The 19,290-nt window shown below is 40.5% G+C and overlaps 2 protein-coding genes across 2 annotated transcripts in view; both read left to right on the top strand.

Moving 5' to 3' along the window:
• The first annotated feature begins 388 nt into the window (after positions 1-388).
• The window catches only part of LOC125879676 (RNA binding protein fox-1 homolog 3-like), a 574,563-nt gene continuing 555,661 nt past the window's right edge, over positions 389-19,290 (top strand). Inside the window, exon 1 of the mRNA XM_049561666.1 lies at positions 389-392. The gene's annotated coding sequence lies outside the window, so the exon portion shown is untranslated. The remainder of the gene's footprint in view (positions 393-19,290) is intronic.
• Positions 14,495-15,898, top strand: LOC125879680 (noggin-like). The gene has a single exon (XM_049561673.1). It carries the CDS (start codon positions 14,859-14,861, stop codon positions 15,525-15,527), a length of 669 nt encoding a protein of 222 aa, XP_049417630.1. The 5' UTR covers positions 14,495-14,858; the 3' UTR covers positions 15,528-15,898.

Below are 19,290 nucleotides of genomic sequence, written 5' to 3'. Positions count from 1 at the left end.
GATGCTGTATGATGATCACCAATCAAACATAAAATAGCCTCTGTTTTTACCTCCTTTGCGGAGGTGATTTGTACCATGCACAAGTGTTAACGAATGTTAACTTTCCCACAAATACAAAGTGAAAAGGCTGACCTAAATCCTGACTGTTTGGGAGTCTGAACCAGAAATTCTCACTAAGCAGCAGTCTGTTGCTGTTTCTGACAATGTCTGAGCAACTCCTGATGTAAACCAGCAGAGCCCCTGTTAACTAACAGAACACAGAAACTTCACTGCTGAAGTGTCACGTTTTATGATGAAAGGGAAAAAAGGAGAGAAAAAACGATTTGGTATGCCAGAAGTGGTATGAAATCCCGTCTGTCTCCACGTCTGTTTGAGTTCATAGCAACAACACTGTCACATGTTGAACCAACACGAGAGGCGGACTGAGGTGTGAATTGGAGGAGGTGTGAGAAGCTTATAGAGCCAATAAAGTGATTATAGGTTCCTTCCTATCAAGCCCATGAAGCTGCCTGATGGTTCAGTTCAACAGCAGCTGAGAGTTAAACAAACATGTTGATTTTCACAGAGGCTCAAACACACACAGATCTTAGGGCTTTTTTTTAATTTTCCATTTATTGATTTAGCCTAACCTGATTATATTCTTATTCTAATGCAGTAATTCAATGACTGAGTTCCATTTGTGACTGCAAACAATACATATTTTTAGGTTTTTAAATAGATTCATAGATTAATAATTTAGTCTATATGTCAGAAAATAGTGAAAGTGACATCTTTTAATTCATTATTTTGCTTGATTAACAGCTTAAAGTTATCTAGCTCCTTATCATAAAAGAAAACAAACAGGAAATGTTCGGAATTTTTGCTTAAAAGTGACTCAAACAACACATTTTTTAGTAGATTGACTCTTAATTAAGCCACTGGTTTTGGTTGTACTTTTATTGTCTTAATTCTGTTTCTGGTGGAAAGATAACATGTTAATGTGGCATGTAAGTGGTTAGATTTAAAGATATTGAGTTTTGAGCTTAAATCCAAAAATGTCTGTACATCACCACTCCTGCGGAAACCCATTTTTAGTTACATAATCGTATGAAATCATTCTTTCATTTTGACATGACACAGAGCAGTGACTGAGATGAAAGTGACGTATGAAGTCATGTGTCTGCCCATCACTCTGCCCAGTGCTGAACCGCTGGCTGGTGAAAGTGGCTGCCTGTCTTTCTACCTGCCTGCTGGTTGTTTTACACGCTGAAGCCACGTGGAGGCTCACTGACAGTCTCACCCTGCCGACGGCCTCATCCTGCTGATGGTCTCACCCTGATCTGCTGTGGCTGCAGGAGCTGTGGAGGTGAGCTGGGAAGCGCCTGGGTGGCAGGGCAACACACGGGGCCTCCCTGGCTGGCGCCTGTAATTTTACCTTCCCATTCATCAGCCAGAGATATTAATAATAACAGCACATCTGGATTCACTTTACTGTCTCGTGTTAACCCTTTCCACTGCAGCACTGAGTGCAGCTGCAGCGTCTGGCCAGGCCTAAACAGCAACTCCCCCCCCCTCCCTCTAAACTCAAGTCCCATTCCTCTTGCTGTCAGTCTTCATTTTTCTGTCTCATCTACGGCTGCACCGTTTCCTATATCAGCTTCACAGAGAGCCAGCCAGCTCATCTGAAAAACTGCAAAACTGCCTTTTTGTGTGTGTCAGAGTAGTTGTCTCATACAGAAATTTAGACCATAGCTATTTTTTTTAACTCAATTTTTATTTATTTTTGTCAACAACAGTACAATATATATCCATACAATTATCTTCCTTTCCAGCTGTATCCATATACAATTATACATATTCAAGTGTTAGTCAGATGCTTAAAATATTAAATGTCCACTCCAAGACGCATAGAGGGGGGGGCAGAGAAACAACAGCGACCATCACAACAAGGAAACAAACAAGTTAAAAAAAAAAAAAAGGAAAAAAGGAAAAGGGGGTGCAGTATGTACCCCAAAGGGAGCAAGGAGCAAAAGTCAAACAGAGGGGTCAAGCAGCAAGTCTCACTGCATTAACAAAGGGATAACAGGGCTCCATCGAACAGCAAAAATGGATCTTTGGAGCCTTAATGAGTATGTAATTTGCTCCATTTGATAAAGATCCCATACTTTTTGGATCCATATGTTATAAGTGGGCTGATCTGGTTTCAGCCATCTAATGGTTATACTCTTTAATGCAGCTGTAAGCAATATATTCAATAAATATTTCTTGGCCCGTGCCTCCAATCCTTTAGGAATCACCCCCAGTAATGCCACTGTAGGTTCCTGTGAAATATCTTGTTGGAAAACCACTTCAAGGGCGTCAAATACCTCTCTCCAGTAAGCACCTAATTTAGGACAGGACCAGAATATATGAGTGTGGGTAGCAATATGTGTTCCACAGTTCCTCCAACATGAACTTGAATGAGCTGGCCCCATCTTGGCTACTATTTCTGGTGTCCTGAAAAATCTAGTAATTATTTTCCACTTAAATTCCCTCCATGTGTTAGAATTTGTAGCCAGGTGTGCCTCAGTGCACACCTGCTTCCAGGTATCGTGTGATACAACCTTGTTCATTTCCGCTTCCCATCTCTGCTTTATCTGTAGGGAGTTGTGCAGATTCATAGACAAAAATATATGGTATAATTTGCTAATTATTTTCTTATCTCTATTCCCTGTTTGTATTTCTATTAAGAACTCTTCTATAGTTGTAGATGTTATAAGTTTTGTCCATTCCTTGTGTGTCATCAGGAAAGTTCTTAGTTGTAAATATCTAAAGAAATCTGTCTTTGGGAGATCAAAGTCATTTTTTAGTTGTTCAAATGTCTTAAGATTTCCACCATTAAATAATTGCCGCAAATAAACCAGTCTATGGTCTGACCATTTTCTAAAACTAGTATCTAGGTTGTTAGGTGTAAAGGTCTTCATAAATCCAATAGTTGTTAACGATGAAATTATCTTGGGTAGGCCAAAAGCTGATTGTATCTTTTTCCAGATTTTAAGAGTAATCTTAGTCCAATCTGCCAATTCTTTTATGGGTGTGTCAATTTGCATGGGCTCTGGGCACATACTTTGTTCAATTTTAAGCCATCTAGTATATGCGTTGTTCTGAATCCATACTATTAAAGGCTTCATTTGTGCAGCCCAGAAGTAATATTTTAAGTTTGGAAGCTTAAGGCCGCCATCTTGTTGAGACAACTATAAGGTTTTAAGTCTAATTCTAGGGCGCTTTTTTGCCATATGAAATGTGAAATTATTTTATCCAACTTATCAAAAGTTGAGTTCGGAATTTCTACAGGTAACATCCGAAATAAATAAAGCAGCCTTGGCAGAACATTCATACAGATACTTTCAACACGACCAATCAAGGAGAGGGGAAGCATAGCCCACCGTTCCAAATCACTAATAATACTCCGAATCATTTTACCATAGTTAGCTTCATACAAATTATGTAAAGAGGGGGGAATATATATGCCAAGATATTTAATACCCTCTTTAGACCATTTAAATCCACTCTGAAGTTTTGTACCTTCTGAGATCCTGCCGCTGACCTCCATAGCCTCTGTTTTATCCACATTTACCTTGTATCCTGAATAATAACCATACTGTGAAATTAATAGACCATAGTTATTTATAATCTCTGAAATCCTTCCATCCTTTTTTTTTTTTAGTTGATGCCCATGTAAATAGACAGAATCAGACAGTATGTCTTATACCGCTGCAGTCATGGTAGTGACACATACTCTTACAGTACTTACAGTACCAAGGCTGCACTGTATTGCAGCTTATTTGCATGAAGTTGAACTTTGCTCAACTGTCTCCTGACACTGAGGTGTCTCTGCCAGCAATCCTTAGACACGCTTGACTCTCCTTGACTCCAAGGGCTTATTAAAAAAAGGGAGTATTTCATTGTCACCCACACCTGAAAGCAACAACAGAATCACAAACATGCATGATGCTGCATGACCAAAAGCAACATGTTCCATTGGCACACACTTCAGACTTAAGTATGCTTCAAGGGCATACAGTCTACAAATGGATATTTCCCTTTTCTCCAAAATGGCAGTTAAAAATGACATTGTTATAGTTACATAACAGTACAGTTGGTCCCCCGTTGCTTTCTTAATGACATACAGAGTCACTGATGAAGATAACTTGACATAAATATCAACCCAACATGCATGGTCCCTTTACATTATATTAGCCCTTTTTCAATTTTCATTAATTTATTTAAGGAGAGACAGTGTACATTAAACAAATGTAAATGCATCTGATTAGCTGAAGACATTGTTTTCATCAGTAGTCCCTTTGCCAGATGTAAATAGGCATCCTCAGATGATAAAGATTACAATATGTACAATGGTTAAAGACATACAACATTGTGGTAAAAAGGAATACAATACAGTTAAACACTTACAAGTTAAGCATTTACAACAGAAGCACGTGCTGACTTGGCTTGATTCAGTTTGACTTGGCAGGTAAGGCCTGCACAGGAGGAATTTGCATCTCCACACAACATGGCTACCAGCTTGAAGGTTTGTCTTAAACTGGTGATGTGCTTGTGAACCAAGGAATGTTTTTCAGCTTGCCCTGCTGGTGTTATTGTGGTCAACAACTTTCTTGTACCTTTGTTTGCCAGATGTTCAGCTCCTCTCATGCTCTAAAAAGTAAGCAGAGTTTATGCTTCATCTGCAGACCAAGAGCACGTCATTCCCTTTGTCTTTGCTTATTATTCTTTTTACATCATTCATTCAAACCTTTATTTAAGACTATGGGAATCAGTTGAGGGAGACCCTTATTTTCAGTGGTGCCAAGTATGAACAAAGACATAAAAAACAATCAATAAGCAAAGAACCATCATGCATACTAATTGAAACCAAAATGAAATCATACAAAACAACAAGCAACAATAGCAATATATAATTGCTAAAAACAGAAATACAGAATGATAAACATGTTATGTTGTAGATGTATAGTTAAAATCATTTACACTGAATTAGGACAACATCAGAAATTAGGGATTTAAACAACCATAAGTGTGACAGAGTATCCAAGTTTTAGGTGTTTTGCAGATTATTGCATGTTGAAACTGAGAAGGATCAGCAGCAGAGGATATTGAAGCATGTTGCTGAATCTTCACTGAATGTTGGCGCTGAATATGAGGCCTGTCTGATGTCACTGCAACCTGCATGCAGGTTGTTGGGAGTGCTTAAGCCCAACTCTAGATGGTCCATCTTGGATGCAATGCAACACAACTTGGTAATGGAAATGCAAATCAGTGCAGCATTGTTTACCAAAATTGCAAATGAAAAAGTCCTATAATGGCATGGGGTGACGACATGAGGAAGTACGCACGATAAAACATCTCTTGTTCTGTTACTACTCTGTCACTTTTTGTGTGTGCAACCAAATGCAACATCATAAATGTGTTTAAGTAAAAAGACTGACCTAAGGTGTGTGCTGTTATCTGTATTTGTGCAGTTCTAAGACTGCAAAGGCATGCAAACGACAGAGTTTTTGTTGAGAGATCAGGGAGGCAGTAGGATGCTGCCAGGATGAGGCTATGATGTCAGGCTATTTGCCCCATTAGCAAGCATGATCATTTGGTACAGGTATAAACATGCTTTTAAATGTGGCCAGCCAACACGCCATCCAAACTTATTTTTTTCAGATATACTGAAACCTAATAGAGGTTTTTCATTAGCACTTTTGGTTAAGCCCAGTCAAACCATGCCATGCTGATTTGCGTTAACATTACCAGTTTAAATGCACTGAGTTGTGCTGAGTCACATCTGAGATGTACCATCTTTGGATCCAGGTAAAAGTGTGCCCAGCCTCCTCCAAGCGGGATGTGACCTGCATCAGTGACATGTTTAAATAATCCCATCGTTGTTTTTCAAGCAATAAGCGGTACATGCCAAGCAACATTGTAACAAATGCCTGAAAATCCATGATGATAAGTCGCTGGCTACCAACAACTGTTGCACTGTGCAAGAGTGAAGACTGCTAAAGAGAACATTGCTTTTAAACATCATCAACTCAAGACAAGTGCAACATCAATAAAAGACAAACATTCAAGCCGAGTCAAGCCAAGCAAGCTCATGTGTTTGGAAAAGGGCCTTTTTCAAAGTGGCCACTTCTACACTGCCTGCGGAGGGCTGTATCCCCACCTAAATCAGTGAAGAAAGAACTCATTAGCTGTGCCATCCATTTGATTCTTGTCACCATGCCAGACAATCCAAAAATGAACTGCAGTTTGTTTCATGTCAACATGAGACGATGGGGTGTAAAAACTCAGACATTGGCCTGGCTGTATGCTGCCGCTACTATAACACTGTATACATGAGTGTCCGTAGACACCTCTGCATGGAGGCAGAGTAAATCACCCCGCTGAGCTGTCTATAGGTGGAGCCAGGGCCGTGCTACTGGCCGCCAGGCTTGGCTCCACGCCCGTCGCCCGAGCCTCCTGCTGGTGGCAACAGGTGACAGAGGTCTGCTGTGTGTAGAACTGACAGCCCCCTTGCATAGGAACACTTGCTTCATTACCAGACCCCCCCCCCCCCCCCCAACTGTATAGACAGACAGGGAGACAGACAGAAGTAGAGAGAGGGTTTACTGCTGTTTCTGTGGCACTAAACATGAGTTTGAGAGGAGGCAAAAAGCTCAGTGTGCATCACTCATCTGCTCATGAGTCAACACTCATGATGTCACACGCTGCCTTGCCAGCCTCACACACAACTATACTGTATTACCAATTTTCGTATAAAAGACCTTATTTATTAAAAAAAGGGGAGAGTCGGCTCTTTTTCCATGCAGTGGACTGAGCCGTACCTCCCAGAGAGCACTGACTGTTAAACCATCATGCCACAAACAACCTGCTAAAAACACTTAGAGTATTTCTCCCATACAGAAATAAACACTGGCCAATTAGTGTTCTTATTTTTGGAACTATTTTAGCTGCCAGAGAAGTTGAAAATATAACCAACCAGACGTGGCCTGACACAGAGGACTGCAATTTCAGTCCTGGATGTCTCTGTGTGGACATCCAGGAGCTGCTATAACTATCAAGGCCATACATTGGCCCTCGAGAATAGTTTATGTCTCTGAAATGAATCCTCGCGGTGGAACAATAGCGCCACTATTATCCAGCACAGAGAGAGATGAATTCACATGAGGAGAGGTCATCTTGATTTATGAAGTGTGAATTAGGAGCTGAGAGTTTGAGACCAAGGTGGGGTCGGTGGGGGTTGCATGGCACAAACAGCCGTCTGTGTTGTAGGGGCTGGAGACACCGCGACCTCCCGTCATCCCCCCTCCACCACCACCACCACCACTGTGCTCTGACTCCCGGCCTGTTCGCTCATTCACAGGAGCCCCTGGCACAACTACAGTTTTGGCTTCTGATGATCTGTAGACATCCAGCCAGATCGCCATGTGGGGATCAACGCCTCAGCTTCGGCAGGGCGCTGAAATGCACTAAATGCCCCGCTAGCCGCAGCAGACGCCTGCTGTGTGTCTGTGCTGCTCGTCAGGCTTCATTTATATCACACGGCAGGTTGATGGAGTGCTGAATCATCCATCAAGAGCACAAGTATTTACTTTGATTCCAGTAAAATAAAGGCTGATCTTAAACTGCTGACGTGGACTTGCTCTTAAGCCAAGATGGCAAAGTGAGAGAGAGTGCATGGTGGTTGTGTGTACCTGTGTAGAGTATACCAGGGTTTGACCAGTACACACTGATGAGGATCCTGCTGATCAAGCTGACGAGTTGATAGTGTTAATACGTGCAAGTTGCACTTAATGGGTCCACATCTACTGGGGAATAATTTGACAGTGGGAATAAACTTGAATCATTTTTGAAATATATGTGAAGCTCAAAGATTGTCAAAATCCAGCTGTTGCAAATGAAGTTAGAATTGGCACCAGCTGTGATGATGGAGCTTTTTCCGTCAAATATTCAAGGCTTTCCTGTTTGTGCAGCTTCATTAAAGACCTGTGTGTCACTGTGTTGTATCACAATTATCACAGTTCTGAACATGGGTGAATAAAAATGCACTGTTTGGCCACGGGATAATCCCTGAGCCAGCTGCCTTCGCTGAGAAAGAGCTCTGAATCAATATAAACTAACTTAAACTTAGATTGTTGTCCATATATAGATATGATATGGGTTCTAGAAAATTTGGCAAACATGCACTAAACCAAAACTGTTGATGCAAAAGTCTTTTCCTTATATTAGTGGGTGCAGAAAAAAAACCCTGACCTGTTAAATAAAAATGGTTGTGTTGGTGGGGGCGTGCTGCCTCAGGTAGTAGTGAGACAATGAAATATGATCAAGGAAGTCCAGTTTGACAAACAGACCAGTGAGTATTGAGCCTTATCAGAAGACATAACACTTCACAATAGTTTGACATTCTGTTGGACGATTTTACAAAATGAAAATTTATCATAGCTTCCGTAATTTTATTTTTATACAGAGCAATTGCAAGGCAAACAGCTGAAATACAGTGGTCATTTTACAAGGTAATCTACCATTAAAGTGTGCTTGCATGTATTTGATTGGTGACAGTAGCAACTTACTGGATGACAATACATTGCATTCTGTCAAAAGTTGCCAGACCACCTCTGTATTGACTTCACAGATAATCCAACGTAGCGTTGCCACTGAAATGAATGAGGGGTCTGCATTTATTCACAGAGCACCTGTGTGTCTGAAAGCAGCCTCACTCTTTGTGTTCATTGTGTTTTTACATCATAGCTTAATAATGTGGTTAACAAAATCCTTGGTATCAGTTGTAATCTCCTGTGTAAAATTTAATTTAGAGAAATCTTGACAAAAAAGGTTGTTTTTTTCTTTCAATAAAACTGAAAACACTTTTAAAAAACGATTACATAAAAAATACGCACAATGAGCAAAAGCCCAATTTTTTAAATGTCATAGTTTGTGCCTAATGTAAAAATTACAATACCTCCAGCTGTGTACTTATACTTCTAACATTTAATACCTGACTAGAAATGGAGATTTGAATCCTATCAACTGTGTACAGGACCAGAACTTAAGTTTTGTAAGTGACAGGTTGTTTGAAGGCAGAAAAAAATCCTCTATCTTTTCCGGAAGGACCCCTAACAAAGCACTGCTGTGTTTGTAGTTTCTTTTTTCATGTGTAATATACTGATAAACTCTTCTGTCACCCGAATACCTAAATACAAAGTCAGCGTTCAGAGTAATCACTAAGTACTTTGTCCCAAGCACTGGTTTAATGACTTTGTTTGGATGTAGAGATTATGTCTATGAAAACTTTATAGAGGAGTGGAAGGAACACACACTCACACCAGAGCATCAGCTCTGGGACCTGTGGGAAAAATGAGCTAAATGTGCTAATTATAGTGCTTGTTAAAAGCCACAGATATTTATGAGCGTTCTCTACAACCTGAAGATGATAGAGATTTGACATAAAGGGTCCATTAGAGTAATATATTATCTGACCTTAACAATTATTATGCACTCAGGTCCAGGGTTTACGACGGTGTATTAGGGCCATTGTAGGTAAAAAAAAAAAAAAAAAGGAAAAACGAAGTTAGGGAACCATAGAATTTCAGAGATTGAAGCTGTAAATTTATGAGATAAAAACTCAGATAGTTCCTGAGACTATGGTCATAAATATGCACGGAAGTTAAACTAAATTTATCACTTTAATCTTAATAAATATCCCAGTTTTTAATCTGATAAATTTACAGTTTTAATCTCAGAAACTCAGAAGTTTTTTTTGGGTAATATTACCCCTCTCCCTCAACTCTCCTTTATTTTTTAGTTTTTAACTTACAATGGCCCTAACACGCCCTTGTAAGGGCTCAATACCCGATATCAGAATTCCCTTACTGCCTCCCCTTGTAAATGAGAAGAAACTTGAAAATTTGCAATGGTTTTTAATGAACTGAAATACTTGTCAAACAGAAATCTTCAATCAGTTGCTAAACTGACCAACACTGACTAAAAAGGACTATAAGACTTTTGATTTCAACAGCATTGAGAATAGGTAGGTAACAAAGTCCTTAAGTTCTCATACAGGACTAAAATAGTGTGACTTGCAAGAATGCAAATCTGCCGCCCAACTCATGGTCAGTGGTCAGAAGTAGCAATTAATTTTAATTAAGCTGACAGCAGGAGTGATTATTGTGATTGTGTGCTCTTGGATTGCAGAGGAATGGAAAATAGTGCTAAACAAACTAGCAAATTGCACACCTCCCAGGTGCCAGAGTAAACAGAATAGCACCCACTTCATGTCTGTGTGTATTCAGCTTTGCAATGTGGCCTCAATTAGCACGAGGTGTGAAACAGCATACTGAGGGAGATAAAGCGTGTGAAAGGTGCTTTGTGTTTCCGAATGACACTGTAACTGCTTTTTGTCATTGATAACCTTCAACAGCAGATGGATTATCAAGCCTCAAAAGTCGGCTTGAGTGATTTTGTTTAAAAAACAAAAAACAAAAAACAAAAAAAGGCTCCTTAAGTACACTTTTTAAATATCTCAGATCTTTGTGGTTTGCTCTTGCATGGATGAAAGCTATCAGAATCATTGAGTCCTTTCTGTTATGTGTGTTTCTACCTGAGCGTGCCTTTTCTTGGTACCAGCGCCGATGGTGCCTGCCAAGAGAGAAGTCTGCTTTTCCTCACTAAATGAGAAATCAGCAGGGAAGGCTACAATGACCTGTGCATGGCTCAAACAAGGAGATTCAGTTTGAACGCATATCCTTAAGCGCAGGTTTAAAAGTCTCCTCAAGAACCAGACCCCGCAGAAAAAAGGTCATTACATCGGCCCGTTTATTAGCCAAAGGGAACTGTGTTTGGTTAACTCCAGAATAAAAAAAAACTCCTCAATTAAGCAGGCGTCTGTCTCAAGTAGCCTGTCTTTTTAGGGAGGAATATTTCACTATCAAAATGTTCCTGTGGTAAAACAGTAGGAAGGGATTAGAAGAAACAAAAACAACTCAGCGTTAAATGAGCCTGGCAATCCTGATGACACTTAATGAGAAACATATTTGGACTTCACCCATGTAGCCACATGAAAAATGAAATATTATTCAACAAGTCGGTTTTATTTTGAAAATCCCTGCCATTAAGTTCACCTACTTCATTTTAATTGGCAAAAATAAATAAGTGATTGGTCTCGATCTTTATTTGTATTATGCTTTGAAAATCAGTGATTTCTTGTGTATTGAATGCTCTTTAAGAGGCTGACATGTAATCTGTATGTGTGAGAGGTTTACTCTGCACCATCCCACATGTGAATGCACTGGATTGAGCCTATCTGTCAAGCATTTTTGGGAACGATAGTTTATGATACGTGCTGGTCAGATGAAAAATATAAGGGTGACATTTTCCAGACTTTTCACCATCATTTACCGTAAACTAAATGAGTCGCTCAAGTGCTTGTGTGAATTAGCTCATTCAAAATGAAACAGAGATGCATTTATCTAAAGCGGATGGTTTATGGCTGATGTAGCAGCTGGCTAAGTTCTTCCATTAAATTATTTTTCAAAGAATGATTCTCTGAGCATGAGTTTAGACAGGTTTGCAAATTGTGATACTTTCCATGGCTGCTGCTTAGTGAGTGTTGTTTATTTGGGAGCTAATTTGGCCGGCTTTATTGAGAGGCTCGCTGTGGCACCGTTACAGGCAGAAATATTGTCCCTACATGAGTTGGACACAAGCAGTAAATACACTGCAAAAAGTGTACTTAACAGGCCATTCCAACTCATATTCAGGCTGTAAATTTTGCATTTCTACAAATAAGGGAAAGGTTCTGCTAATTGGGTGATACGATTTTGCTTGGTTTATGTGTAGTGTGCCTTGTTTGATTGTCTTGGGCCAACTTTAATAGGCAACAAGTAGGATCACTCTACTTTCTGAAAAATGACACTGAAGACACAGTAATTGATAAACTAAAATTGCCACTATATTCTGAAAGAAGTACATGAGACAGATACTCTGTTAATAAAAATCATGTTTGTACTCCCCTCCTACTGTCTCTAATGGCACTTGCTAGAATTAGACTGCAGCACAGTCATCAACAACCAATCAGAACTGTGTCTCTAATGTAGCTGTCAATTATGTCAATCACTGCTCGCGAACTGTGGTCAAACTGTCAAACTAGGCAGCGCTGATCAGATATGCATCAAGATGTATGTTTTCAGAAACATATTTCAGTGTACTGTTTAGCTGTAAAATGAGAAAGTTGGCCGGTCAGTGGGCGGTGCTTTGTACACCCGTTTCACATATAGTGGCAGTTTCAGCAAATATGAAAAGTTACCGACTGTAGCTTTAAATTAAGAACTTGCTGAGGTTGGCAAAAATTTGAAAAAGTAAAGTAAATAAATAAAACAAGTCAGAATTTGAAAATACACCCCCCTCCTGCAGTTCCCCCTTCTCCACGCTCTGTCCTAAGCCTTTCCCACCAGACGATCACAGGCATTCCCATACATTTGGCCAGTGCAAACCATGGTGAAATGGCAGCAACAGAAAGTTGTTTGTTCTAGCAGAAAGTCGGGGTTGTCCGGTCTCCTGGAGCTGAGGTTTGTGCTGGTCGGATTTGAGTTGCTGTAGCCGCTGACTAGAGGTCCCACTTAGGAGTTGCAGCTCGCTCTCCTCCCAGCAAGGTGGTTGTATCAGCAGGGAGTGGGGCAGAGAATGTACTATGATTTGAGGCTCTAGTTAACTTGAAGCCACAGGTATGAGCCTTACTGTGTATTCCCACCAAAAGCTTCATGAGCGTCAAAAGTGGCCGGCAGCCATTCATTTTCAATGCACGCTGGCGACGAAGGGCGTCAGGGGCATTGGCTGCAGCGGGCGGCGTGATGCCAGCGACCAGAGCATCAAGTAGAACTTAAGAGAAAGTGAACTTTATGCAAGGGGCCCCGCCGCTGCAACCGCCTGCCGGAGCTGGCAGTGTGAGCAATGTCAGAGCGACCAGAATGCCCGCAGGCGACTATGAAGCTTTTGGTGGGAGTGCACAGTTAGTCTGCTGTTAGCAGAACGCTAAAATATTGGCAGCATTTTCTCTCCATCTTTGAAACACTTCACCATTATTGACAGCGTTCTCTGCCATTGAATCAGGTTTCCACTAAAGCAAAGTGCAAGTGCATCTGCATCTGCATTTGTAGAACCGCCAACAAGAATAGTTCTGACTTGTGATTAGCCAAAATCTCCCATTGCAGACTAGATTTTGTAAAGCCTGAAAACAGAGCCACGAGAAGTCTAGTGTTGTCTCAGACCACTTGAATTACAATATGCTCAAAGTTTATTATGGGACTTTTGTCCACTGATGCCAAAATAAAACTGCCTACCCCTGCTTTAACACAATAACTTTAACACTGCTTTTCCACACTGACAGTATCGCATATGTTCTTTATCTGCTTGTTTCAGCTCTTTATTGAAGTTCTATGTTTACAGTGAGTGAAACATTCAAAGCCAAGACTTTTTTTTAATGATACAGTTTAATCAAATAGAAATATTCTATACGTCTTGTGGGTCATTTTATACACATTTCCAAAAATCCGCCTGCCATACTTGGCATCTTTTTAAACTTTGGGATCTCTACTAAAATTTCAAATAAATTTTAGTGGGTTTGAACAATGTTTTGCTGCACAGCATGAATTTGTATTGACTGACCGCGGGCTGGCTGCTGCAAAGGGTTTAAGAAAAATACGATCAGTGAATAAAATAAGTTTTTGGTGACAGATATTTCTGAAATTTATTCTTTTTTTTTTCCAGAAAATAAATGTCTGAATGGACATGATTGTCTTTGAGCTTTTCTCTCCGTCCTCAACACAGTTAATGTGACTTTCAAAGTAGACTACTATTGTCCAACCTAAACTAATGTATTTTATAGTGATGCTTTATGTAAAGGGATACTACGGGTTCTTTATTTGCAAGCTAAAAATAAAAATCACATCAGGTGGGCAACAAGCAGATTTTTGTAGACCCATGCCTTTGATTAAATCTGTCTTTGTCAAAGTTAAATTTGACTTTAAATGACTAGAAATGTTTCCAAAAGTACCAAAGATCATAGCCTTGATTGCATGAAGCATGATTGATTTTGTTTTTTTCAAGTAAAATAGTAACTGGTAACTAATGCAGTCAAATAGATGTAGTAGAGAACTATGGCATAAAGTATCATGAAATGAAAAAGGAGGTGCTTCACAGCTGTAGTCATAGTTACTATTTCTGGTTACAGTTACAGTTTGGGATATTCTGGGAGGCTGGGGAACTCTGTTGTGGTACCTTTTGGAGCTTTGCGCTGAAGCTCCAGCAGAAGGATTCTCCAGATGAAAGACTTCAGCAATCATTCCCACTGTGAGACTGATTTAAGGATGTCTGGAAAACCGACAGGGGGCGTCTCCTCTCTCTGCAACCCCGCCTGCCATCCCATCCCACCCCCGTCCCCGGTGGAAGAAGGAGGTATTGGGGATCTCCTCCTAGACAACAAACCCACAGTCAAAGAGGGGCACACGAATTACGTCACGCTCCGTGTGGAGAATATAACTGAGGTCGCGGATTACGCTCAGCGCTTTTCTGTAGAGGAGACAAGGGTAGAATCATGCCGAGCCCGCGCGCACGGAGCCCGAGGAGAGATATAGGCTTTGTCACGCAGTTTGCCATAAAAAACAGTTTCCACTGATGCTGGGTGAACTTTTTTTAGTGTCACGGATTTTCATCATGGGAAAGTGTGAATTTTAAGGGACACTCAGGACGCAGGTTTGGATACGGCTCGCGCGTAATTGCGCACAATAAAGTGGCCCCCTTAGCAGCTCCCCGTGCGCACTGATCTCACCACTGGAGCGTCTGACATGGAACAGTCCCAACAGTGTGTAGCCATGTATCTACTGGTGCTCTCCCTCGGACTTCTGATGGACAGGGGGATTTGTCAGCACTACTACCTTCTCCGGCCCATCCCGAGTGACAGTCTGCCGCTTGTGGAATTAATAGAGGACCCAGACCCCGTCTTTGACCCCAAGGAGCGGGACCTTAACGAGACCGAGCTGAAGAGCGTCCTGGGAGACTTTGACAACCGCTACTTGTCCGTTTTGCCGCCAGTGGAGGACAAATACATCGGGAACGATGAGCTCGATGAGTCTGAGGTCCAAAAACCCGGTGGAGTACTGCCGAAGGAAATCCGAGCTGTGGATTTCGACGTCCAGTTCGGCAAGAAGCACAAGCCCAGTAAGAAACTGAAGCGGCGGCTGCAGCAGTGGCTGTGGGCGTACTCGTTCTGCCCGGTCGTGTACACGTGGACCGACCTGGGGAACAGGTTCTGGCCGCGATTTGTGCGGGTGGGCAGCTGCCTCAGCAAAAGGTCGTGTTCGGTTCCGGAGGGAATGGTGTGTAAACCTGCGAACTCGACCCACCTGACGATACTGAGATGGAGATGCGTGCAGAGGAAAGGGGGGCTGAAATGCGCCTGGATACCGGTGCAGTATCCGATCATCACAGACTGCAAATGCTCCTGTTCAAGTTAAAAACAGACTCTAAATAATAAATTATAAGCTCATTATTTTTGTGATTCTTTTCTCACGTGCACTACCGAGTGTAGGAATGTATTTTCTGTATATGCGGTGCCATGCAGTTATATATAGCTCCCTGTACAAAGTCAGTATTATTTGTAACCAGAGCCTACTTTATTTGTGGAGAATATTGGTTATATATTTTGTATTTATGGAGATATGGCGCATAGAGCCACGTAAGGACTTGCTGTTTTCCATATTTGGGTGAAGCAGATCGACCTCAGAGTTAAACGTGGATTATTGATACAGCTGTGTATCGGTGACTTGTTTTATCCTGTAAATTAAGGAAATGTGCTATTTATTCTTTATATTCGTACAATAAAACGACACTGAAATGACTTTAACTGCTTTTCTTTTCATTCTATGATCACTTCTATCATATTCTGAAGAATTGGATACCTTTTAAGTCACCTGTCACAGTGCGCATGTGAAGTTCTCACGCTAACACCATTTTACGCATCACGTACTTTTCACAATCACGCACTTACATACTGGATCATGGTATCTGGTTTATTCCGTATTACAATGTATGTGGCAACACTAGTGATTACAGAAAGAAAAGAGGATTTGGTGTTGAAGTAGAGTGTTTGTAAGTATTTCTGGATTTATTAGACAGTAATCCAATATCAGTGTGTGATTGTGTGGTCAATAGTTCTCTCCTGGCCTCCAGTTAACCAACACTATCTTATCACTATGAATGTGTCAGTCATACGTCAGACCTATTACATGCTGATAAAGGAAGATGCAGAGATTCAGTGATTGAAGGAATCAGCAGCTGCTAACAGCTCTCATTCCTTCATCTGCACAACTCCTCCTCTCCATTTGCAGCCCAGCAGGAGCTGAGCTGAGGAGAGGAGCTGAGAGAAGTGGAGGCTGATGCTCCACATGCCTCTACACTTTTATTCCACTACATTTATTTTACAGTCATCTTGTAGATGCATATTTTAGATACACATCATCAACTCATAATGTATGCTGCACTGTTTCAGATGAATGTCCGAGGTGGAAGAAGTTTCTTTAGTTACGGTATGTAAAGTGGCAGTACTAATAATAATAGAAGCGGTTATGAGTGTAAATTCTCATTAAGTAGAAGCAGAAGTAACGGCAAAATATACTTCAAGTATCAAAAGTAAAAGACCTTGTCAGTGATGTTAAATATCAAATTATTATTATGTAACATAAATGTGTACGCAGTTACTGTTGGTGTTCATCATATTTTAATAGCTGATCATATGTTTTTGTTATTGTATGTAAAATAATTAAATGTTAGCTATGGCCATCAAATTAATATAGTGGAGCAAATAAAAAAAGAAACCTGTAATATTTCTCTTCTCTGAAATGTAGTGGAGTATACGTGGATAAGTAAATACATTTACTTAGTTACTTTCCACCACTGACTTAACTACCAAACAGTATATAAAGTAGTTCAAATGGGCTCCAGCTTGAAACATTAAAATGCTGTTACACAATACTAAATCACTGATAGTGTCATGCTATTATAAATTGATGAAATGATACATGTTCATTCTGCATATTCATTCTGATTTATAAGTACATTTAGCTCTTAATTCTTCTCTACTTTTAGTACAATTTAAATGTAAGCTTTGTAGTTTTAACCATACAGTAGTGCTGCTTTTACCGAAGTAAGAGGTCTGAATGCATCTTCTACCACTGTGTAATCAGTGATTGCTTCACATTTGGCAGGCGGGTACCTTCCTCTCATTTTACTACCACCACGTAATAGCCATTTCTACTGACTGAATCAGAAGATGCCAGTAAATCTCTTCAACTCTTGAACTTTTCCCTCAAGTTACTTTTGAATTTAGAAAAAAAAAAACCCTTCATTAAAGGCACATGATGCCATATTTTTAACGGCTTCATGGTCACATCAACTAGATATATTAAAGCTGTCTTTTTTTAGCATCTTACTAAAGTTTACTCTGACATTTTTGTGTTATTGGAAACTTTGGAATCTTCCCTAGGATCTAAAATACTGTGGGTTTGAACAAAGTTGGCCAATCCACATACCTTTGTAAAGACAGAGCCTCTGATGGGTCATGACGAATTTAAGAAGTAAAAATAATAGTTTTCAATAAATTTGTTGCTTTAATCGTTTGAGTTTTGCGTAGCTGCTTCTCTCTCACACTGAATAAAGACAACTCCCCCTCCCTCTGTGGGGTAGACTGTGGGGCACCAGAGAGCCTGTGTTTTGTTTCAGTTGTGTTTAGTCCGTAATGATGCTCCTTAGCCTCAGAGCCAGCTCTGCACGTACACACGCAGCAGACAAATCCCTGTACTTGTCACCGGATAGCAACGTAAGGGCAAAGATCTCTGCTATACAGCTTAAACAAACACAATAAATAGCCTTTGATGTATGTGTGTGTTGGATCCTCCATGTTTGACAGTGATCCTCTTGTCTTTTCCATGATGCTATTTGTCCTGTTGGATAAAGCCCATGATGGTCAGGCTTCACAGTTGACAAGCTCTGTGGATATCCACCTATTTTCAGGTTTTGTGTGTCATAGTCGGGCGTTAAAGGATTAAAGTCTAGTCAGTTAACAGCTGCCCCAGAAAAATACACATCAGATAATACTTTCTCAGAGCTTCTGCTTTTTGTGATATTTCACCCTGATTTTGTTCTTTATTCAGCTCCGTCACAAGAAGAAAATGTTGGTATTGTATGTTACTGCAAACCACAGATATGTAACATTTGTACGTTTCTTATGTAACATATCAACATTTCTTCTGGGACGTAGTTCAGATTACATGTATATGAGCTGACTGTCACAGGGAGGTTGAGAGAATGGTGGATGGCGCACAACCTGAGTGAGTCTACTAAGCAGCACTGCAGACCACTGTTGGAGACCGACAAACAACATCCACGCAATTCCAGCCACAATTGTGGTACCAAAACCACTTAAAAAAAAAAAAAAGTAGAACAAGATAGAACTTTATTTTTCCCGAGGATAATTGCTGTGCGGCAGTTGCAATACAAGGTTAGAGGGTACATGTAGTGAGACATGGGAGCATTTCCAGCCGCGGTTGTAGCACTATAACCAGGTTTCAAGCCATGATGGTGGCATCATAAGCAATGTTTTTTTTAGCAAGATATCAGGGCATTTCTAGCTGTGATTGTGGCATCAAAACCAGACGTTGCGGCATTTCTAGTTCACATTATGGCACCAAAAGGCACTAAAATCGGGTGTTTTTTAGCAAGACATTTCCATCAGAGGTCGTGGCAACAAAGATGGGTATTTCAAGCCAAAACATTATCTTGTCCGAACCATAACTAACACCAAAGTGTTGTTGAAACATAAAGTTTCAACATATTCGCTACAAATGAAACGTACAGATGTTACATATCTGTGGTATGCATAAGCATGCAGTGCCAACATTTATTTTGGCGACTACATTGCTATTTTTTTTAGATAACAGGTGTCCTGTCAAGTGTGTTATTATTTCCCTGTGTAGTCAGTTCACTATAAACCTTTCAATATCTCATTTGATTATTTCACAACCATATAGTCAAGATTCTGCCTTGTGTTTCTTATCACATCTGAGAAACACAAGTTATTCCTCTTCAACTTTCTATCCATGTCTCCCTGAGTTTTCCTGCTGTGAGCGCAGGCAAAGTGCTGAGGCCGGTCAGATGATTTGTGTGTGAAGTAATATGTGTTGACAGAGCGCTCGGTGCCTGCTAATACCAGCTGCAGACTGG

This window comes from Epinephelus fuscoguttatus, linkage group LG19 (assembly GCF_011397635.1).
Source record: "Epinephelus fuscoguttatus linkage group LG19, E.fuscoguttatus.final_Chr_v1".
Classification (NCBI taxonomy): domain Eukaryota; kingdom Metazoa; phylum Chordata; class Actinopteri; order Perciformes; family Serranidae; genus Epinephelus; species Epinephelus fuscoguttatus.
This window is presented reverse-complemented; position numbering and strand designations above follow the sequence as displayed.